Source organism: Helianthus annuus, chromosome 1, assembly GCF_002127325.2.
Source record: "Helianthus annuus cultivar XRQ/B chromosome 1, HanXRQr2.0-SUNRISE, whole genome shotgun sequence".
In the NCBI taxonomy this organism is placed as follows: domain Eukaryota; kingdom Viridiplantae; phylum Streptophyta; class Magnoliopsida; order Asterales; family Asteraceae; genus Helianthus; species Helianthus annuus.
In genome coordinates this window covers 140,592,610-140,616,588 of record NC_035433.2, presented here as the reverse complement: position 1 = coordinate 140,616,588, position 23,979 = coordinate 140,592,610, and the positions used below count along the sequence as shown (strand labels likewise).

Here is a 23,979-nt window from a genome sequence, read left to right as displayed (position 1 = left end):
ACAACTCAGATTTAATGTGACGTTTCTAGACCTCCTAACTTGATTCCATAACAGCAAGCATAGCATAGCATCCTAAACACCTGTCACATACGTTAAAATAAAAGTCAATACACATAGTGTAAAAGTGAGTACACAAGTTTAATAACATATAGTACAGCGAAAGCGTTTACGCATAACCAGCATGTAACATTGAGGTCGGATGACCGTCCGGACGGATGACCATTCGGTCGGTTGGTCATTCCACTGAGGTTGTGTATTTGTGAAACGTTTAAACTTTTGAAGTTTCCGTTGTAGTATTTTGGAAAACATGGAGTATTTCAAATGTCAAGTCATCCGGACGGATGGCCGTTCGGTCGGATGGCTACTCGATTGGAAACTTGTTTGTTTGTAAAACTTCATAAAATCAGTTAAGTTGAAAAGTTTTGCGGTTTGTCGGAGACGGCATGACGACATGTTAAACAATGGAAACCCCTCCAAGTTCAGCTCGGTCAATCGGACAGGAATCACTCCGTTCGACCAGACTTAACTGTTCTTGATAGAGTTTCAAGTTCAACCCTTGAATCAGTCGTCTCTTCGGTAGGAATCCGTTCTCAGGCCGGTTCTTTACTAGAGAATGAGTAAAGAGCCCGAACGAGTTCAGATCCTATCGGTTTTGAGTGTAAAGTGAAGAATGTGAGAAAAAGTTTGAAACAGTTTGAAAATGTTTAGATTTAGTTGAAATCGGTGTAAAAACATGTAGAAATCCTTTAGATCCGAACCATTCTTGATGAGACGAGGTCATTCAACAGTGTTCATCGGAACTCGTGATGATGTCATCTTGGAACAACTCAAACCAGGGGATTTCATGATGAAAGTGTGAGATTTGATGGAGAGGATGATAGAGATGTGTGCAATGAAAATGGATGTACAAGATTTAGGAAGGAAAATTTACAAGAATCGCGAGAAATCGGAGGGAAAGAGCCTGAGAGTGCGTGGGTCGAATGGTGATGTCACATCAATGAACAGTTGATGTGACAGGTGAGGTATTTATAGGCAAAGGGGTGAAAGGTGGTGTGAAGTGGGTCGGACGGCTGTTCAATCGGATGGCCATCCGATCGGATGGTCATCCGGTCGGATGACCATTCGATCGAACGGTCATTCGATCGGACGGCCCGTGCGAGTTAGTTTTCCGACTTTTCGTTTCGTGCGTTGAGCGTTGCGTTTAAGCGAGTTGCGAGTAAGCGATGCGATAGTATTTAAACATTAGTTACACAAATAACCTAACTACTTATCAATTAAAATGCATAAATTAAATCTGCGTTTCGAGTTGTGTTGAGATTGCGTTGCGATAGAGTTGCGATTGCGTTTTCGAATAATCACCCAAAACATACATAAGGCACACACAAGTAAAGCACATAATAACATACACACAATTATAGTCATAAACCTAACATAATCATTCGTTTGAGTTTGCGTTGCGTTGCGTTGTGATAGCGATGGTAGAATAGCGTTTAGTTATATTTAATTGTTACTTCTGCTAGTAGCAATTCATAGTTTAAAATATCATCAACTAACATATCGATTAACACCAAGAGTTAAATCAATTATCGAGTGTTGAGAGTACAAGCAATAATTAAGCAAGAAAAGACAGATCTGAATAACAATCTGACTGTGACTTTGACTTTGACTTCGGAAGGTCGGGTTGTTACAATTTCGGTCGTTTTAAATGTAATACTGTTAACTAGAAGGGCAATTCGACCATATAAAATGATCGAATTACCCTTCTAGCTAACATAAAAAATGGACGGAGTTAACCCAGTAGACTAAAATGGCAACGCTTGAAACTATTTTAACTAAAATAACAACGTTTCAAACCTTTGAACTAAAATAACAAAATAGACCAAACCACATAAACTACAATAACATTTAACTCATTAAGAAATATAAAGCATTATGTACACAAAAAATTTTCTTCACTTTGTTTTTAGTTTTTCTAGGTGTAAATGGCACAAGAGTGTGCATTAAATAAATAAATAATTTCATACAACAAAAAAAATACATAAAGAAATTCGTAATTCTGGTTGAAAAAGACACAGTAAGTTGTTTCATATATGTTATTATTAACAGTAAATTAACTGAGTTAGGCTCAAAGGACATATCGTTTAAGATTTTAAAACCTTAAGTACATAACTCGTCAAATTTTGCGTCAAAACACACCGCCTGAAAAAAAAAGATAGAGATAAAGGACTAAACTTGTAATTTACTCATTCTCACAAATACTCTTTTCATTTAAAGTAAAATGCCAAAATGGTCCTTGGGTTAAAATGAAAACTTTTGTATTGGGTTCTTGAGTTTTTATTTTTGTTGTCATTTTCATGGGTTAGAAATTTCTGCACTTTTTGGAGGGTATAATCGTCTAAAACTGTAATTTCTGCAGTTTTTTATTGTTTTTCTCATTTAAATGGAGGGTGTAATCGTCATATTATGTCGTTTTCCAAAAATGAAACTGGTAGAACGAGTAAAACTGCCTGATACATCCGGTTGAAACTTCCGATATGATTTGTGCCGGCCAAACTTCCGATATCCGATTTAACCAACTAGTATAAACCAGTTTTTAAAACCTTGCCGTCAAGCATTCCCTAACCTTAGCAAAACAAACAATGTTTAGTTGTTTGAATTACTTCTGCCAACGTGGACCATCAGAAGCCACGTGTCGTTCCTTTCCCCAAAATACTACTAGTTTTATTATAATGTCACATTCACATATACTTACTTACTCCAACTGAAGAGGATGATTTGGGAGATCTAGGGTTTCAAGGTAAGTAAGTAACTGCAATTCAAATTAGATTCTGTTGTTTGCTTTACAATAGATTGCTTCACTTTAGGATTAGCATCACTAACCATGTATTATGTATTGATTGAGTCAGTACTCAGTAATAACATGCTGCTGTCAACTTTATTTTATTCTCTTACCAAACCAAAGGGCTTTTTTTATGAACAGTAAGACTGGAAGGTATGGGGGCCGGCTGAGGCCCGGCTAGGACCGGCGCCGGTCCCCCACACCGCCCCCCTGGGGCTCGGCTCGGCACAACCGGCCACCCACAGCCGGGTAGCCGGATCTGCTTTCTTCTCTTCCTCTCACATATACCTATACATACATACATATATATATACATAAAGGGGTTCATCCCCACCCCCTAGGTCCATCCCCTCCAAGCCACTCCTACGTGGCGCTTACGTGGCGGCTCATCCCCTCCAAGCCCATCCTCTCCATACCCTTTAGTCTAATTGTACTGTGTTTTTATAACTAACCCATATATATTGATTGATTGGTCCATCTGAAGCACTGTGAATGTAACAATTAGAGCATTGTTTTGGTAATTTATTTTCTTTTTGAAATTAAGTTAACATCTAGGGTTTATACCTTTAGTTTACAGTTGATTGCTTAAATTGCTGAACTTTGTTGAAGCAGTCTCTATGTAGTTAATGTATATCAGTGATATATCGGTCATCGGTCCCCTACCGAGATATCGGTGTAAAGTATCGGCCAGAATATCGTACCGACTATATCAGCGATATTGACTGATATATCACTGATTTTCCCGATTATCAGCACCTTTCTTCTTGGTTCTACCATTTGTCTTTCTTCTTATTGTTGCTATTAGTGTTTTAAGTCTTAATTGTTAGTGTTTTAACTTTTAAGTCTTAATTGTTAGTGTTTTAAGTCTTAATTGTTAGTGTTTTAACTTTTAAGTCTTAGTGAGTTCCTACTTGCTACAATTGTTAGTGTTTTGCAAGTTGCAAAAGGTTAATTTGTTAACGGTAGGAGAGTATACTGAATTGTTAGTCTTAAATTGCTATTTATATAAATTTAGCATGATATTAAAATTACCGATATCCCACCGCGATAACTGATATCTCAAATATCGGTCCTTGACCAATATCCGATATTTTACCGCATTATGATTCTAACAAAGTATCTTCATACAATTGTATGCGTTTGGCTTTTGCAGGTTCACATTTGCAAGAACAGATCTGTCTACAACTTAAAGTAAGATTTTTTTTTTTTTTTTTTTTTTTTTTTTTTTTTTTTTTTTTTACATTTTGGTTTTGAAATGTAAAGACGTGTTGATGTCATCTTGGACATATCTATTTCAGTTGTTATACTGAGTGCCGGTACCGTACCGGTACTGTAACAAACCAAACTGATACCAAGTTACCTACCAAATACCCGCCGCAATGCGCGAGGAATCCCACTAGTTATACCTTACATCACAAATGTCCGGTTCAAAAATACCGCTACCGCCACTTCAGCCTGGTGAGTCATGGAAACGGAAACATTCAACTTCGAATGCACAAGTAGATGCCAACATGGGTGCACGATCGTCGAAACAAGCACGTCACCGTGCCTCGATGCTTGCCAAAAGAGGTCAAATTGTTGAAATACATAATCGTATTCTTCCTTATTATAACAAGCTTCATGATCATCGGAACAAAGGTCAAAATGCTGTTTTGTTTGACGGGCAGGTTAAAATCTTGGCCTATTTTTTCTTTAAACGATAATCCTTTTTTAAACGAACAAAAGATAAAGTATATGTTTAAACATTTTTCTACTTTTTACTTTATTAACGGGATGTTGCAGGACCGGCTACTTAAGGTGATCAGTTTTGTATCGTCATTACTGGATAACATGAAGAAGCCTATTTTAATAATAGCTTCTTCCAGTGCTCGTTTGTTGTGGGAAAGCGAGTTTTCAAAGTGGTCAAAGTCGATCAATGTTGTAACGTACAAAGGGACCAAAGATATACGGGCTGCCATTAGAGGTTCAGAATTTCAAGTCCTTTTATCTTCTCCAGACGCCATTGTGGAGGTACGCGATTGTTTTTATATGAAACTAATACAAATTCGTGCATGAATTATATGGATATTTTTCATTTGCAGGACATGGAAACGCTTGTTCATATTAAGTGGGAGCTGTTAGTGATAGACGAGTGCCAACACCCCGTAATTTCAATGCATTTAAAGACAATTCAGATGCTTATGGCTGATATGAAACTGTTAACGATTTTTGGTGAACCAGTGGTGTGTTTTCTCATTCCTTTTATCTCAAACGGGTCAATAATTAAAAAATCAGATACAAAGGGAAACGGGTCAAATTGGTTAAACGTGCTAAAAGCCAACTTAAGTATATAATTAGTTCAATGATTATAAACAAACGTAAGTTGGTCAACAATAGAAAAATAGTTTAAAAAAAGGGAAGCAAGTCAAATTGGTTAAACAGGATGAAAGTCAATCTGAGTCTATGCTTTGTTCTTTCGTGTTGTATATCTCAACGAATGTATATGGATCAACAATAAAAAAGTAGATAAAAAAGGGAGAGCAGTCAAATTGGTCAAACGGCTGAAAGTCAACTTGAGTCTATGTTTAGTCTTTAGTGCATCAGATCTCAACAAATGTATGCGGGTCAACCCCGCCCAGCCCGTTTCGACCAGTAACGAAATGACCATTTTCCCCAAAACTTGTTTTTGACCCATTACCGCACACCCTGTTTGACCAGTAATAAAATGACCATTGAAGCCTGAACTTACGTTTCCTCGATTCATTCATCTAAAAAGGGGTCAATAATAAGAAAAAAAAATAGTCAAATTGGTCAAACGGGCCGAAAGCCAACTTATGTCATCTGTGGTAATGTGGTGCACTAATTTAGTCAACCTTATTCAGGATGTTTTCCAGATTTCACTGGTTGATTGCAAAAATGAAAAGATACAAAGTGACGCTGACATGGAAATGAACGATGATATTAGCACATTGAAAGAAAGACTGTCGCCATTTATAGCATTCGATTGCAAGTTCAGCACCCCTGATCTTAAAGAGTACTGGGTCCCAGTTCATCTTTCGTCAACGCAAGACCGTCATGACACACTCAATCTAAACCAAACAGAGCTCAACCGGAAGAGCACACCTAAAGGTATCTCTACACGATTTCACGTTAACTTACATTTTTTCAATAACATTATTTGGTTATTGTTTTATTTCTTTTGATCATAGTTGTCGATAGCGAGCGTAGCGGTCGCTATAGTGCGCTACGTAGCGTATAGGTCTAGGCTCGCTATTAGGGTTGTAGCAATAGGTAGCGATAATAACGACAATTTTTTTTAATATAAAAACAATTAAATATAGCTATAAAATAGTTGGATTTTAGGTTTTTGTTAAATATACATGTAAAATAGTATATATACCAGGGTATTTTGATATAATATACATATAATTTTTTCGTGAAAATAACGTTAAAAGAGGGGGATGGTTTTCATGTGGTGGCGCTGATAGCCGAAAGACAAGGGGGTATATGCACTAATCGGCAGTTGTCTCAATTGCTGAGTGTTATGTGCCTTATGTCCAAGGCTTGATGCAAAACTACTATCGAGCCGGGGGTCTCACTGGAAGCAGCCTCTCTATTCCTACGGGGTAGAGGTAAGGCTGTCTACATCTTACCCTCCTCAGACCCTTCCTTAGCTTTGCTATTGGTGGGATCTACTGAGTATGATGATGATGATGATACATATAATTTTTTTCCTAGTGTATCACTATTTATCGCCATTTGCTATGTAGCATATAGGTACCTTATCGCTATTTGTCACTATTCGCCATTAACAACTATGTTTTTGATTACAGACACTAGCACGGTTAAAGTTCTTCAAATCCCTGCATCTACACTGGTTCAACCTAACAACCCATATATGATCAATGGGCCCACCACCGGGCCACTGCGCTTTCAAGCCCCTCATCTAAGGTCAAGCCCATCGTCGTTTGCATCATTCCGCAACCAGCCCACCAGTAGCGAACCCGAACCATCTCTCGAGCCATTGCCTAGTTTGTCAGCTACCCAAACAGTTGACAAACACGACCATGTATAGAAACAAGGTCAAACAGTTGACTTTATCAAGTATATAGAGATCTGACCAAACTTCCTTATTTACCATACGTAGCCTCAAATCGTGGCACATTTTGATCTTGCAAGTGTGTCTGGGCACTTGCTATCGAGGTTTTTGGTAGCGTTTTTGGATGTGTGTGGTTCGATATGCATATAAGTGTTCATATCTAGTAGTTGAACTATCAATTTTTTTTGGAATTGCTATAGTTAGGGTCAGCCAATGTATATGTTACAACTTGAGGTTTGATGTTTAGTAAATAGTCAACCAAGTTATATTTCTGTTGCTAGCTGCTGAGTAGTTCCTTTGAGACTACATTCTGTACTTATTCATATTCATTAAAAAATATACAGAATTACATGCACAACTTTTTCTTTTCTTCACTTTATTTTGGTGTGTTTTTAGGTGCAAATAGCATAAGATTGTGCAGTAAGCGATATTTTGTTTGAACGGCAAGGAACGACGTGCCAACCACCGTGACACTGGGCGCTGTAGCCAAGGTTGACTACTTGACCGCCGCTAGCTCCTTGGCTCTCCTAGATGCGCGGAAACCCGACCTCCACCCGCCCGAAGGCATGACAATGGAATAATCGGTAAAACCTCGCCTCCCATCCGCAGAAATTAATGGGGAGAGTGGGAGTCGAACCTGGGTCACAAGAAACACCAAGTCTTTCCTCATCCACTCCACCACTACCTCATTGGCTATGCACTAAGCGTTATAATTTGGGTTTTTTAACTTACTAATTTAACACAATCAACAAAATAAATAAATAAATTTACATTTTGTGTAGGGAAATGATGTGTTGGAAACGTGTAGCGAAATTTTTGTAGGAAATGTGTGTAAAATATTTTGGCGGAAATTTGTCAGAAAAGTTTTCTACGACCTATTTTTTAACAAAATATATTGTCTAAAACCGTCACTAAAGCAGTTTCCTGCGCGTTTCCGACGAATATTGCCATAAGAACCCACCCAGAACCCAGGTTTCTAGTATTCTATACACCCAAGGCACAATATACAACTGCGCTACCATTTATAGATGATAGGATTACTCCACTAAACAACGTTTCCAAGTATTTCTTTAAATACAACTAGGATTTTGACCTGCCGCACGTTGCGGCGGCGTCTAAAGTTAAAGTAACTCGTATTTATACTGTATATTTGACCCGACTCTTTACTTAAAAAAATTACATCGCCATCGAATGAAAACGTAGTATATTTGACCTGACTTGCTTTCAAATACACTTTACAAACGTACACAAAATAAGTAGAACATAGATAAAAAAAAGTATAATAATTTGTCCACATTGCCGTGTAAAGTCGTAAAAGTCATTTAAACCAAAGGAGGTGTCAAGTTATTAAGTAGAAAAGGTTAAGAAGGTCAAAGTTGTCAATTACTGAAAGTTAGAAGTGAATTTGCAACTTACTTAAAGATAAAGTTTAATAGCATTTCATGTCAAAAATTAAGGGTGTAAAGTAGAAAAACTTGAAAGTATAAGGGTCCTTTTTGTTGGTTAATGAAAATGTAAAAAAAAAGTCAAAGGAAGCAAGAGAGGTCCGGCAACTCTAAACTCTAGAACTCAGTCATTGAAGAAAATAAATGTACATTGTCTTTTATGGAGGATATAAAGACAAAGGTCACCGACCTTTGTCTTTAATATTATATAAATTTGTACATTGAGCTTATTCGAGATTTCTCATAGTATTATTAAATGAAATAATTTAGAAGAGAAAGATTACCATACAAGAGAATTGGATGTACGAATTATCCGAGACATTCAGATCCATCAACTCCTTAAGATTAATGGCTCAAAGGAGTGACAACAACGTAATTTAAAGAGTCTTAGAGCATTCACATCCTATCCACTATTTTTACCCTATAATTACACTAAAAACTACATTTTCTCTCTCCTTCTAATTAAATAATATATTTTTATACCTTTATCATTACATTTTTTCTCACTTCTACTCACAAGTCACAACCACTTTCAAAATATATTAAAAAATTATAGAGGGTGAACAATGTCCCCTCATATATACAGATGAACAGTAACATTTTTCTCTCCTCCACTCACAACCACTTACAACCACTATTTATAATATAAAAACTCCTCTCTTAGAATTTGATGGATAGGATGTGAATGCTCTTACAGTTGAAAAACAAATAGAGAAAAGGGAATATGGTCTTTTCTCAACTTCTTCCCCCATTGATTTTCAAACAGCTAAAACTTTTTATACGTTAATATTTTTAAATTACACCGTATTAACGAGCATTTTATTCTCTTTAATTCGAACAACCTATTGCTATAGTTTTCTTAAAGAAAAATACATGATTTTGAATAGCCATTACGTGATTTTGAATACCCGGTACCCATTACGTGATTTTGAATACCCAATACATGACTACGTGATTTCATTATATTGTGTGAATCCACATTAAGTGATTATGTAATAGTTAACTGTTTTTTATTATGTGTCTACGTGATTTTGAATATCCATCGTGATTACGTGATTTCATTATAGTATTTATGTGAAGAGGAAAGTGAAAATGCGGCTGTTATACATATAACTTAGATGTGAAACCACCAAAACTACATAGTTTTGATTACAATCTATATAAATCCTCTTTTAATCTCCACAAATATTACACGTACTGTTCCATTCCAGAATCATCAATTTCTCAACCCTTGCACGTACTGTTCCACTCGGATTTCCAGTGAAACCCCCGGTTCGATAGTAGTTTTGCATCAAGCCTTGGACAAAAGGCACATAACACTTAGCAATCGGGACAAAGACCGATCGGTGCATGTACCCCCTTATCTTTTGGCTATCAACGCCACTGCATGATGCATAATTAACCGTCCGCCGCTTTTAACGTTATTTTCACGAAATTAGTAAAATAACGTTAAAATTAGTGCAATCTCACTTTTGGGGGAGGTTCATTTGAGAAGAAAATTAAATTGAGAAGAAAAAGAACAAAGGGGTACAATTGTAAAACATTAAATAATTTTTCTCTCATCTCATTTATTATTATCTTTGACTAATTAATTAGTTATAAAGACTATAATCCTCCACACTAATTTTTTTGCCTACACACACAAAAAATTATCATACACGTTTTGAAATTTATGCTACACATATAAAATTTATCCTACGCAACTCGTAATTACTCTTACACACCTCGTAATTTATCATATACTTTAAATTATTTTTTTCTTCTTCTTTGAAATAATATATATTTTTAAAACAAGTTACAAATTTAATATAGTTAGCTATTAAAAAGGAAGACTACCAATTAATGATTTATCTAAGTTTACCAATATACCCTTACACTAAAATTAAATACAAAAATTAAATGAAGTAAAATGAAGGATTCTTATTGGTTGAAATTTCTTCTTTTTTATTCTTACAAAAAAATTATTCTCACCCTCCACTCTCACTTTTACCCTGTAAGCGCCCACACATATATACATTATATATGCACACCGCAAGCGGGGTGTAGCTGCACAACCAACGCAATCCGTTTTGACCCGTAATCTGAAGCCATTAGAAGAAGGCTCTGATAGTAAACTGAAGACTAGAAAAAGTACCTTGAAGCCATGTCTCATAGAACGCACTTAGGAAAGCAATATCCAGATCATTGTCAAGGGGCTGATCAAGGAAGCAAGAGAGTAAAAGTTAGTAATTGATTTGAGCTTAGTGTTGCAGAAAGTAAAACAACAATCAAAAACTAGTTAATGATACATTTCACAAGAAGTGGTTAATAATCCCACATTTTTATAACAAATGCTAGTTTATACAAAAAAAAACAACCATTTAATAAATACCATACACTTAATCTACATGGACTTTACATAGCCCCTTTGATGGGTAGCACAATACCGATTTATGTGGATATGTGTGTGTAAGTCTCACGAAACATACGTTTTTGGGTTATACCAAGTTCGAGTTAAAACGAGCCCATAGGTTGTTCTTTGGGAAGGTTTTTGCCGGTTTTACACATCCCCCATTTTTCATTATTGTGGAGGTTGGTTTTGGTGAGGAACGTTCAGAACCAAGTTAGTGGTGGCTATGTTTTTTTAATATAAAATATAGGGTTGTGTTAAATCGATCCACAAGTCAACTTTTTTATATCATTTTCTGGTGGCATATATACCAATTAAAAGTCAATTGACTTTTTTTTATAATCTCTATGACACCTTACTCTATATTTACCTCTTAATAAATGCAACCATTAATACATAAGCATTAATTGCCTATTTTTTAATGTTGATTTCTATATATTGTCAAGTAATTAACTTTTATGAATATCTGTGTTTTTTCTTGTAAATGTAAGAATATATTTTATATTATATAACATATCAATACAAACAAAATAATATTTTTGTATGAATAGCGTTGATAAGAAAAAAAAATTATACGAGGCAAAAATTAATTTGGTGGTAGTTTAATTGCTGAATGCAGTTCCAAAAAGTTTGTCAAAAAAATGATTGCAAAATATATGTTGCATGAGTTACAGCTTTATTAAAACATGATATATTTATATTTAGAATTTGATGTTAAAAAGATGGTATTTTTTAGTTCAAAGTAATAATCAAAATTTTCTTTGAACCAATTAACTTGGTTTAATTATTAATCTAAAATATATTAGTAGATTCATAAAACAATTAACTTGGTTTTAATATTAATCAAAAATATATCTATATATATAATAAATAAACAAGATGTGGGACACGTGTCACTATATTGTGCAACCTCACAAAGTTTTAGGCGGGAAAATTAGAGAAATGTGATGTTTCTACACGGGATCCGTGTATTCTATCCAAACCCACATGGATATTGACCCGGGTATATAAGGAACTAAAAAACCCTAATTTGTGAAACTTCTCATTCTTTCTATTCTTTCTACCGTAGTCTCTCAACCCTAACCAATTTTCAATGCCGTTCGTCCCTGATTCTTCATCAGACTTCCATCATCAACATCTTAATTCGAAAAATCAGTTCGTGTAATATGTTCGATGAACGTGTTTACGAGATTGAGCGTTTGATTCTGATTATTTTATGGTTTTATAACATGAAACAGTTGATATTTAAGGAATTTTGGGGGTTTGAGAAGCTAGGGTTTGTGGTTTTGGTAAGCATTTCATCTTCAGATCTGTTGTTGCTTTGGTTAATCTAATCTTGTGAAACTATTTTATGAATTCTGGTTGCCTTGGCGGAGAAGGGTTTTCAACCATTCAGACACCCTAGAGGCGGAGGAGGGTTTTGTTTTGTGGATGGAGACGATGATTTTTGGCCGGTAGGTGTACGCTTGATTTTTCTTAGGGTTTTTTGTTGTTTAGTGATTATTAATGTTACAAAAATGAACTGCAGGTTGATTTGAAGCATCTGATGATGCTGGTTTTAGCACAGATCTTCATGTGGTAATCGTTATATACATTTTTGTATATTTTTTGGTTTTGGGTCTTTATATTTTTTTAGGGTTCTGGATAAAATTGGGGCTTTTACTGTCAGATATAAAAAAAGATAAAAAAAATTAAAGCTTTGGTCAAGGGGTGTTCTTTGGTTTAGTTAAACGGGTTTCAAAAAAATCAAAGCAAACCTGATGCAAGGAATGATTTTGGTCCGATTTCAGGTCAATAGGGTTCCACCATTTGGTTTCGATTAAGGTTGTTGATTTTGGCTACTCAAAGGTATTCATATTGCAACCATGGTTAATTGTATTTTGTAAGTAAACAGGTGTTTTGATTGCTTTGGTTAAGTGTATTATATAATACAATTATTTATATATGTATGTTTATGTTTGCATAAAAGAATTGATTTTTATATTTATATTTATACAAGGTCCTGTTTTCTCGATCTATGTTGAATCATGATGATGTGTTTGTCTTGGACACTAAAGATAAGATCTTTCAACTTCAATTTAAGGGAGCAAATTCAAATATTCAAGAAAGGGCTAAGGCTTTGGAGGTTATACAGTTCTTGAAGGATAAATATCATGAGGGGACATGCAATGTTGCAATTGTCGGTACGGCCTTTTGCTATTGATACTGATACTAATATATGCGTAGTTTTTATTTCTTTTTCTTGTGTTAATTGTTATTTATATGTTATTGAACGTTTTAGACCATGGAAAACTACAAGCCGAGGGAGATTCGGGTGAATTTTGGGTTATTTTTGGCGGGTTTGCTCCTATTGGCAAAAAGGTTCTAAGTGATGATGATGTCATCCCCAAAAGGACGCCTGGCAAACTTTATAGGAATGAATATGTTTTTGTTAGTTCAAGATTATATTTATTTTTGTGTGTTTGAACACGAACTTTGTATATATATTTGCATAACAACATTGATCTATATTTGCAGCATCGATGGAGGGAAGGTTGGGGATCAAATCGAGGAATATTCAAAATCGTCATTCGAAACCGACAAATGCTATCTAATGGATTGTGGTTTCGAGGTGTTCGTTTGGGTTGGTCGAGTAACGCAGGTGGATGATAGAAAAGCTGCCACACAGGCTGCCGAGGTAAAAATATATAAATACCAAAAATAATTTTTTTTACTCATCTTCATCATTAACCAATTATAGGAGTTTCTCACCAGTAATAATCAGCCGAAAGCCACCCTTATAACCCGACTAATTCAAGGCTATGAGACACATGCATTCAGGTCAAATTTTGACTCTTGGCCATCATCAACCGCACCTTCTGCTGAAAACCGAGGAAAAGTGGCTGAAGATAGAGGAAAAGTTTCAGGTAATATCAGATCTTATCATTGTAATGATATCCAAATTTTTATTTTATTATTAATGTAAAATGGCAAAATTAGTCGGTTTGTTGTTTAAATATTCATATACATCTCGCCTCTGATTGGGTTCTGATCTTTTTTATTCGTCTCACGGGTCTGATTGCAAGGGGTTTTTCTTTTTGTCATGGTGCTCTTGGTGTCGCTCTTACCCTCGCAAAAAGCAGCCAAGGTATACAAATTAATTACAACTTTTCAACCCTCAATTATCCTTATAGTTATGAGTAGGCCGATCTAGGTTGTGTTGTATATGAAACGGGTCAAATAAAAGTTCTTGCTAAAGGGGGTGTGGGTTGCTTAAAAACGTGTTGAAAGGCGTTTTGAGCTCAAATTTTAATTTTAATGTATTTAACCTCCTAAATTGTTGCGAGAATAAAAGTTTTTTTAAAAATTGAACGTGTAGCACTGTAGTAGAAGATGAACCCATTTTGACCCGTTTGATACCTAACCCGCTTATGTTGCCATATCTCTTAGGTGGCTAACTATATGTTGTGACAAGTTCTTCGAGTTGGAACAAAATATTTAAGAAGCCGTCTATGGTGGTATGAAATAGTTTTTTGGTTCCGATTTAAAATTTTGCAAAACTTCACGGTCTATTCAAGTAATAATTATGACTACTAAACACTTACTTGAATCAATTTGCATTTTCATGATCACATACTGCCCTTTTCAATTTGCGGCTTTTAATTCCTGATTGAATGCCAAAATTGAAGCATCTTCTATAGAGTCTATTGTTTGGGTTAAATATTGGGTTTTTACGAATCTGAAAGTGAAAATGTATAGTCTTCTACAGATCAAGTCTCCCTTCATTTGATTTAGGAGACATTTCTACAGAACCTTGTAAGTTCCACTGTTCAACTTTATGTGTTTGATTACTGTTCTGTTCATTATAGTAATCTTGGCAGTCTTGTTTTTCATATATGGTTTGCTTCACTTGCTGTTTAGATTCTTGACAAAACACAATTCTTCATCGAATTCACATCGAACAAATCGGTTTCCAGAGGGTTCCCCATCTGATGGACTACAAAGACAGCTGCAACAACTGTTTCATTTACATGATTCTGGTTTAGATCAAACATTCATAGATGATTTACCTGTTTTTATGTGTAATAAAGTAGTGGGTGCGAATGAACCGTTCGATTATGCCGTTTGTTTGTGTGAGTTTTCGGAGAATGATAAATTGAGATTGCTCCCAACTTGCAGCCATGCGTTCCATATCAATTGTATAGATACATGGCTTTTATCGAATTCGACTTGCCCTCTTTGTAGAAATACACTTTTTGACCCTGGGTTTTCAATGGATAACCCGATGTTCGATTTTGATGATCCACACGAAGCAGATGAAAGTGGGATTCCTGCTGGTTTGAAAACGGTTGAACCCGAACAAACCCAAGTTGAAAAGGGGGGTTTTTGGTGAGACTTGGTAAGTTTAGAAATATGAATGAAGGGGAAGGTGAAAGTGGAAGTGAAACCGGAGGTGAAACGAGTAGAAGCAATTTAGATGCGCGAAGATGTTATTCGATGGGTTCTTATGAGTACGTGGTCGGAGAAACGAATCTCCGGGTCCCTCTGATTCATCTGAGAGATTTGCAAGATGCAAAGTTTGTGAAAAACATCGAACGGGTTGAGGATCATTCGCTTGATGAAGATCTTGAAGGGAAAAAGATAAATATTGGTGCGAAAACAGGTAGTTTTTCTGTTTCAAAGATCTGGTTATGGTCTAAAAAGTGAAAATTCGCGAGTTCTTCCGGTAATCAGATGCATAATCCATCTTCGGTCGACATAGAATTACCGCAATAGGGGATATTTCAAGGTACATGAAAAAGAATTGCTCTTTTTTCATCATGTTTCTGTGTACTTTTCTTAAATGATTAGTTATTTGTTCTTGCTACATTTTATAATATATATTACATTTGATGCAAGATTTCTATCATGTAGATGCTCATAATTGATTTGTTGTTGATGTTTTCCTACCAAATGCTCTAGAAAGAAGTTGAAAATAATATGACGAGGCCAACAGAAAGTTATCTAAACTAAAATCAAGGATATCTCGCTTAACAAAGAAGCTAGCGCATGATTTTGGTATGTTTTGTTTATTTAATCTTGTAAATTACAGTAGTTTTTCGTCTTTTCTATGGTTCTTTCTGTGACCCGTGTTTGACTTTGCAGGACTAGAGAAGGAATTCTACTCGTGATATGGTCAATGTTTTGAAAGCAAACAAAACAAGTTACAACCTTTGCAACTTTATGTTTTCCTTTTTTTTCCATATTGAGCTATAATTTCTTTATCTATTCTCTCTAAATTTGAATTGTTCCTTTTTTTTTATTGATTTCATTCCAGATATGTTTACAAAGTTTGCCCTTTTAAACAAGCCACTCAGGATGAAGGGTACAACACAATGCGGTTGGGGTAAGTCAAAACACGTTGGGGTTGAAACGGGCTATATTTTTTAGTACAGGTGGATGCAGGCCGGACTGGGTTGTGCTGGCCCATTTAAATTTGTTTATAAGTTAAAATATATATATACCTGAATATTCTATCTTATGAATATTAATCTTCATGCACTAAATGTCACAAGGTGATCGGAACGAGATGTCAGAGAATATATTTTCGTCGAATGGGTCATTGTAGAGTGGGATGTGTTTTTGTCAGTTACTCAGGTATGGGTTGATATTTAAGCTTATAGTAACAGTTTAATTTAAGGTAAGATGGATGATAGATGTAGTCATAGTTGTTAGACTCAGACAAGTCACGAGTCGACTCAAAACGAGTCATAATTTTAGAAGATGAAACATATATTATAAACTCTGCTAAGAAGTATGTGTATGTGTGTCAAGATTTAATGGAGAAAACTGTGGTCCTTCCTTTAGATACTGGACAGAAGAGATATAGTGCTTAAAAGTACGCTGAACTTGTGATTTTGTGAGATAGGATCGCTCTTTCAACTGTATCAGGTACGGACATTGTAGACTACGAACATTTATAGACTGATCTCTTTATTTTCATGGTTCATTTGAATACTTAATTATCAGCTAAGAGTTCAGCAAATCTAAATCTGAACAAATGTCATTTTTTTCTTAGGTTTGGAGGTTTTTCTTTATAATTTGTTTTTATTTATGTGTTCAGTATATTCTTTTGTATTACATAAATACGACGTATTCATTTCGAGCATGAAATATATGTAAACTTTAAACACATTACTTCAAGATCAATCTATCAGATCAGTATCATCAAAGTAAATATCAACAAATTCATCATCCACCTCCGCGTGAGGTATTGGACCGCTATCGGGTTGACATTTTTTTATAAGATTAAAAATGAAGAGGGTTGACATTTTTGGTCAAAATAAATGGTTGCTACGTATATAATGTTCTAAAAAAAGAACAAAGTTAGTTGTATGGAGTCAATGGTTCTCTCAATGACATTTGGGTTCCGTATAATATGGCGTCAAATTATACATTTACATGAGATACATGAAATTAGTTCATCTATAATGTATTTATTTTATATTCACACATTGGAGTAATGTTTTAAAAAGTAATAAAACGTATGATATACGTGAAATTTTTTCGTGTATCATCATCTTTGGTGTTTAGTACAATGAAAAAGCCATGAACTACATGGAATTATTTCACATATCGTATACGATGTATACCAGTTTGACAATACAACATTTTGAAATATTATTATATCTTTTTTTATACTAGGACATGAATCTCATTCTATGAGAAACTATATTAGAGAAATGTTGCGCTTATTGACAACCATTAGAAAACCATTAACGCCAAAGACTTGTGTGGTGGGAGCCACCTTGAGTGAGCCAATCAGATTTTTTTTTGTTTTGTTTTTTTTCTTTAAAAGAGACGCTAAAGCACACCGTCGATGTTTAAGGGGGCGTCATTGTTGCCCTAAAACCTACATGGTGCTATGTCGCTGACGGAACACAATAAAGCCCCTAGGGACTTTATTCCAAAGTCACCATCCAGCCTAAAGCATATATAGTCACCATCCAGCCTAAGCATATATCATCGCTATATTTAGATTCAAGAAAAAGAAACTAAAGTCCCATTTAATAAAGAGTGGTGCCTATATCTATAGACTAAATGAAAGACTTATTATTTACTATTCTATTAATTAATTTACAATTTTAGTTTTCTAATTTGTAATCGGTATATGTTAAACACTAATATGCGGATGCAAGTTGGGTGAATGTGGTTCACCTTAATTGGTCCATGTGTCACCATCTTATATGTTCACGTTTTCATTGTTTTTTTCAAATCCTCCCTCTCTCAAAGACGCTAACGTACAACACCACTTCTCCATGACTTCTCACCACCACCACCCTAGGGACTTTACTGCCAAAGTCACCAAATCTTCTCGCTATGTGTATGCCTTTGTATTGTCTGGTCAGAATTACGAATAAGCATTTAAAATACACGAATATACAAATCTAAAGTTTGAATTGGATGTGTTTAGATATTGTTATATATACGATTACTGAGGTATTTTTTAATACAATCAAAGTATTCATATTAATACATTAATATTTATAGTTTATAGCATTCTATTATTAATCAACCTGGACATTTGATATTTAAGGCTTTGATCACCATGATCAAAGCACTCTATTTAACATTAATTTATGAATCTCAATAAAAGAAAAACTAAAACCAACTACATATGATTGCATAAAAGACGTTGATTATAATTTCTTTATTAATGTAATAATTCGTTGCAAATTCAAGTAACAACGTATTCTAATATAATTTAAAAAAAAACATAAGTCAATAAAACATTTTGTATGGGTTTAGAAAACATTCTAATAAAAATGAAGATTAGTGAGGTATTTTTTATTTCAATAGATGATTCATGTTTAATTTTTGACCTTTGTTTCAGGGAAACCATAAAGAATTTATCAAAAAAGAAAGTCACATTCCAAGTGTTAAGGATGATGATGTTAACACCAGTTGTGATATCAATAAAATCAACAAACGTAAATTGGTTGACGTTTACAAGTCTTCAACTCCAAGTAATTTCAAGAATTCAGAGAAAGTTAGCAAAAATATACTTAGCTCATATCTCTATTAATTTAAAGCAGTTGTTATGATTTTTACGTTTTTACCAATGGGTATTTTGAATATTTCAGTTTGTTTGACGTGGTTGTTTGATCTTTATATGTTTTTTTATATCTACGAATAAATCTATCCTTTTTAATCAATATTTTTTTCTCCTTTCAATTTAATCAACTTATGATCTGTCGTGTACAGATTTCAGTGCATTTATCAAAAGAGTAATATAACATAATTAAAAAAACAAACAATATAACATTTTCTATGGGTTTACGAAACAACTTTTAACTCAGATCTCAATAACAATTAAAACGTAATAAAATTTACACAAAAACTATGAATACACATGTAGACAAACTTAGGATACTGATGAAACGAAACAAATAAATTATTGTTAGAAGGGAAAGAAGATACTAACGACTTTCAATATGTTGTTTGTTTACCTTTTATTATCGAAAACTAAATTCTCCTAACCCGGGATGTTCCCGGGTGATAGCCTAGTTAGTATATATATTAGCATCATAAAAAATGAAAATATTATAGTTAATTAAAGAGCAAAAAATAAAGAAGAATGAATCTTATTGAAACTTACTAGTCAAAATTATTAAGATATAATTATTACTTTTAACTTTGTAATAAATAGATGTATTAAAGTAGTTAATCATTACAAAGTTGACTAATTTAGGGATATGATTTTTTTTTTGAAAGAAGAACTTCATTAAACTAAACCCGAGCCCGAAAACCGAGCCGGGAAAACAACAAAACAAAAGAAAAACTACATCACAGGATAATTACACCAATCCGACCACGAGATGTGGTTGTTCCTAGATCTATACTTGAACCACAAATACCTGAGAGACTTCAACTCGCAAAAAATATTCTCCACTTTGGCTTCAATCCCCGAAAAGATTGCTTTGTTACGAGCCGACCACAAGCACCATATCGCCGAGTAAATAATCCCTTGAACGACCGACTTCGCAGCCGTCTTCACATGGTTCGACTGATGAAGATCCAGAAGGTCTCTAACGGAGAAGGCAAAGATAGGGGGGATACGACACCACCGACTCACCTTCTGCCACAACACAGCCGCAACATAGCAAGCTGTGAAGATATGATCGGCCGATTCGGCTTCCGTCTTGCAAAGAGGACAAATACCATCACCCACAGGAATCCCCCTTTTGCGAAGAGCGTCCGCCGTGGGGACCCGATACATCTCCGCCTTCCAAGCCAGGAGATTGCATTTACTAGGGACCCATTTATTCCAGCTGAATATGAAGTTGACTGGCGACGAACCAGCCCCCGCTAACAGACTTTTAACAGAGCTCACGGAGAAGGAGCCGGAACCGTCACCGAGCCACCTCCACCCATCGGCTTTTGGCTGGAGAATGACAGCCGACAGGTCCGACAGGAGGGAAGCAAACTCCGCTAGCTCCTCCCCTATCTCCGGCTCGTGTCTCCACAGCCAATCACCCTGAACTCTATCCCGAACAGAACACGCCTTGACCACTTCGAGCGCGAAGAGGTTCGGAAACACGTCCTTAAGAGGTTTATCTTTCAACCAAGGATCAAGCCAAAAAAGGATGCATTCTCCGTTACCCACCAGCCCTTTAAAATAATCCCGAACCACAACATTACCTGCAACAGGTTTAGAAATAGCCGAAACAATACTGCTCCAAACGCCACTGCAAGTCTTCTTGACCGGAAAAACGGACCAGTTAGGCCCATGCATGTGGATTGCATCGACGACCTTAACCCACATGTTGTTTTTCTCACGTTTGTACCTCCATCCCCATTTGCTAAGAAGCGCGATGTTGATGTGATTTAGCCTACTAATCCCAACCCCTCCTTTTTTCTTAGGTAACGTTAGTCTTTCCCAAGCCACCCAATGGGTTTTCCTGACATCGCTAGAACCGCCCCACAGGAACTTTTTTATGAGCCTTTCCAACCCCGCGATGACCTGAACCGGAGCCTTATACAGCGAGAAATAATATGACGGAAGGCTCTCCAGAACAGATCGAACCAGAGTGATCCTACCCCCAAAAGATAACAAAGCCGATTTCCAAAGGGAAAGCCTAGCCTCAAAAATATCGAAAAGCGGTCTCCAATTGTTAACACGGCTCATATTAGACCCAACCTTAAGCCCGAGATAAGTAACCGGAAACGAATCCGCCTTGCAACCGACAATCCCAGCCAACATGCTTACTTCCGACGGAGGAACACCAACCCCGAAAATACTCGATTTAACAACATTGATTTTCAGCCCTGAGCATATGTGGAAGCATCGCAACAACCTAACGATATTCATAAGATTCTCCTCACTCCATTCCCCGACCAAAAGAGCGTCATCCGCGAAAAATAAATGAGACAGTAACGGCCCGTCATTAGGAAGTTGAATTCCCTTGATAACACTCTCCTCAACCGCCTTACGGACCAAGCACGACAAAGTTTCCATAACGATAGTGAACAGGAAGGGGGAGATAGGATCTCCTTGTCGCATCCCCTTACTACATTTAAAATCAAAGGTGGGAGAGCCGTTAACCAACACCGAGGCTCTAGCCGAGCACAGGACCCCCCAGACCCAATTACACCATTTCTGCCCAAACCCCATTTGACGGAGAATGTCAACAACGAATTTCCAATTGATATTATCGTACGCCTTCTCGAAGTCAATTTTAAACATCATAGCCCTTCTTTTACTCTTTTTAAGCCAAGAACACACCTCATTGATAATGAGGGGCCCATCCAGAATATATCTACCACCTAAGAAAGCAGACTGTGAATCTGAGATAACCGAATCGAGGACTTTTTTGAGCCTATTAGCTAAAACCTTCGACACCACTTTGTTGATAACCCCAACCAGACTAATGGGCCTATAATCGCCAAGACACAAGGGGTCCTTTTTCTTGGGCACCAAAGCAATAAACGAAGAGCCGCATCCCACATTAATAACACCTGAATCATAGAAATCCGCCATGAGGCTTACAAAGTCATTTTCAAACAACTCCCAAAAGTGTTTGAAAAAGCGAAAGTTGAAGCCGTCCGGACCAGGGGCGCGATCATCACCACAGTCAAATACCGCCCTCCTAATTTCCTCCCTAGAAAACGTGGACTCTAACCACAAGGAATCAGAATCGGAGATCCTCTTCATGCCGGGGCACTCAATACAAGGCCGAGATACACAGTCTTCCTCAAATCTAGATCTAAAAAACGAGAAAACCTCCTTCTTTACCAAAGAGGGTTTGGAAACCCAAGACCCACCGACGTTTAAACCATGAATAACATTGCAGGCCTTTCTCCAATTGATTTGAGAATGAAAGAACTTGGAGTTTTCGTCACCTTCCTTAGCCCACCTAATACGCGATCTTTGCTTTAAGTCCATATTCTTGGCTAAGTCCAAGTCCGCGAGAACCTTTTTATTCTCCGCAAGCACCCATTCCTCTTCCTCCGTCAAGTCTCTTAATTCTAACACTTCTTCCAAACCTTCCACTTCTTCTAAAGCCTTACTACGGACCTCTCCATCCTTTTTTAACATAGCGTCTCTCCAAATTTTGATTTTACTTCGGATCACCCCCAGTTTTCTAATCAAGTTCAAATCCCGGGAACAACCTGTATCAGCGAAGTTAACACATGCATCGACCACAACTTCCTTGAAACCATCTTTGTTCAGCCACGAATTGAATATTCTAAACGGACGGGCCCCGAAATTTACCTCTTTGGTTACCAGAATTAAGGGACAGTGGTCAGACCAGAGTTTCGGAGACGCAAGCAAACAGGCCTCCGGCCAAGAGTTGAAAAACTCCGAGTTCACAAGGAATCTGTCTATCTTGCTCTTCTTTTTACCATTATCGGAACGCCAAGTGAAAGCGCTGCCCCTCATGTTGTATTCCAAGAGGCCCGAATCGAAAACAAACGAATTAAAATTATTGGCACATACCGTTTTGAAAGCACAGTTCCTTCGTTCTTCCCTACACCGGACCGCGTTAAAATCACCACACACCACCCACATACCATCCTTACCACTAATTAGAGAACAAAGAGAGTCCCACAGCTCCTTCTTCGCTTGAATCCCCTTGTGACACCCCAGGATAACCGGGAAAACCTTACAACTTGACTAGCTTCCTCAGTGAGTGCCATCAAATTTCGGGACGAAATTTCTTTCAACTTGGGGATGATGTGACAACCCGAAATCTAGAACTTTTCATTGTGTCGTGATGTAACTTGTTTGTACATTATGTGACTAGTGACTGATTAAACTTAATGATAACGTGAATCTTTATGTGATATGTGCTTTGTTATGTGTGCATTGGTATGTATATATGTATGTGTTATATGTGAGCCGAGAACCCAACCCGAGAACAAGGAACCCGACTCGAGACCATGAGGTCTCGAGTGATTTGTGACCATGACTCGCAACCGGGCGGTTGCGAGTGGGCCTTTGGGCCGTAACCGGTTTGGGCCGAAACCCCAAGCCCAACCCGAAACATCCCTTGGTATATATACCCCATCTTTCCCCACTTTCCCTCATTTCATACACAACACACAAACACACTTCTACTATTTTTCTCTCAACTAGAAACCCTCAACAACACACCCCAATCCCTTTCAATTTTCGGTTCAAGCAAGGATCCCGGACAAGGACTCGGTCAAGACCACTAACTCGGACACTCCATCTTCTCGGTTCTTTTCCTTGTTTACGGCTTCTTTTTCTCAAACCGGTTAGTGTTCTATTTTGTGTGTAGAAATTATGTGTGATAAATGAACTAGAAAATGTTTGGTTAGAAACAAGATGCATGATTCTTAGGTTGGTTTGTAAAGCTTGACAATATGTGGTAACATGTTTAAAAATGGTTAGAAAATGGTAGTCTAAGAATATTCATGGCTAACCAATCTATGCTTCATTGTCCTTGCAAAATGATGTTGTTAAATATGAGATTTCGGCTACAAACATGTGTGTTTCTTGTTCTTGCATGATGATCTTGCTAGAAATATGTGAGTTTTGGTTCAAAAATGTGTGAATATGTTGGCATGAAAACCCTAGAAAACTTTGAATATAGGATGAACTTGTTGAATATGGTTTGAAGGTTTTAAAATGGCAAAGTTTGATCTATTTTCATTGCTGGTCAGTTTAGGAAAAGTGTTAGTGGAACCTTATTGGTAGTTTCCTAATCTGGGTCTGATTTTATATGTACAATCTGGACTGTCA

General features: G+C 36.5%; 2 protein-coding genes across 18 annotated transcripts; both read left to right on the top strand.

The window, feature by feature from the left end:
* Positions 1-2,712: 2,712 nt before the first annotated feature.
* LOC110881846 (chromodomain helicase hrp1) lies at positions 2,713-7,275 on the top strand. 2 transcript variants are annotated; one of them, XM_022129994.2, is made up of 7 exons: positions 2,713-2,797; positions 3,993-4,030; positions 4,138-4,506; positions 4,622-4,849; positions 4,921-5,061; positions 5,701-5,947; positions 6,652-7,189. In XM_022129994.2, the coding sequence occupies exons 3-7, from the start codon at positions 4,258-4,260 to the stop codon at positions 6,891-6,893; spliced, it is 1,107 nt and encodes a 368-aa protein (XP_021985686.1). In that variant the 5' UTR covers positions 2,713-2,797; positions 3,993-4,030; positions 4,138-4,257; the 3' UTR covers positions 6,894-7,189. The 2 variants fall into 2 exon arrangements, with proteins under 2 accessions (XP_021985686.1, XP_035831500.1); XM_035975607.1 differs by having other exon boundaries at positions 4,138-4,849; positions 6,652-7,275.
* A 4,505-nt stretch (positions 7,276-11,780) lies between these two features.
* On the top strand, positions 11,781-16,957 carry LOC110881853 (villin-2). Of its 16 annotated transcripts, none has more exons than XM_035975613.1 (12): positions 11,782-12,040; positions 12,131-12,205; positions 12,280-12,329; positions 13,269-13,428; positions 13,492-13,657; positions 13,817-13,878; positions 14,490-14,546; positions 14,652-15,519; positions 15,693-15,788; positions 15,876-15,933; positions 16,048-16,661; positions 16,789-16,957. In XM_035975613.1, exons 1-7 carry the CDS (start codon positions 11,918-11,920, stop codon positions 14,523-14,525), a joined length of 672 nt encoding a protein of 223 aa, XP_035831506.1. In that variant the 5' UTR covers positions 11,782-11,917; the 3' UTR covers positions 14,526-14,546; positions 14,652-15,519; positions 15,693-15,788; positions 15,876-15,933; positions 16,048-16,661; positions 16,789-16,957. The 16 variants fall into 16 exon arrangements, 14 of the variants coding, with proteins under 14 accessions (XP_021985699.1, XP_035831506.1, XP_035831507.1 ...); XM_035975614.1 differs by lacking the exon at positions 16,789-16,957 and having other exon boundaries at positions 16,048-16,116; positions 16,286-16,580; XM_035975625.1 differs by lacking the exon at positions 16,789-16,957 and adding an exon at positions 14,181-14,248 and having other exon boundaries at positions 14,500-14,546; positions 16,048-16,580.
* The last annotated feature ends 7,022 nt before the right edge of the window (positions 16,958-23,979 follow it).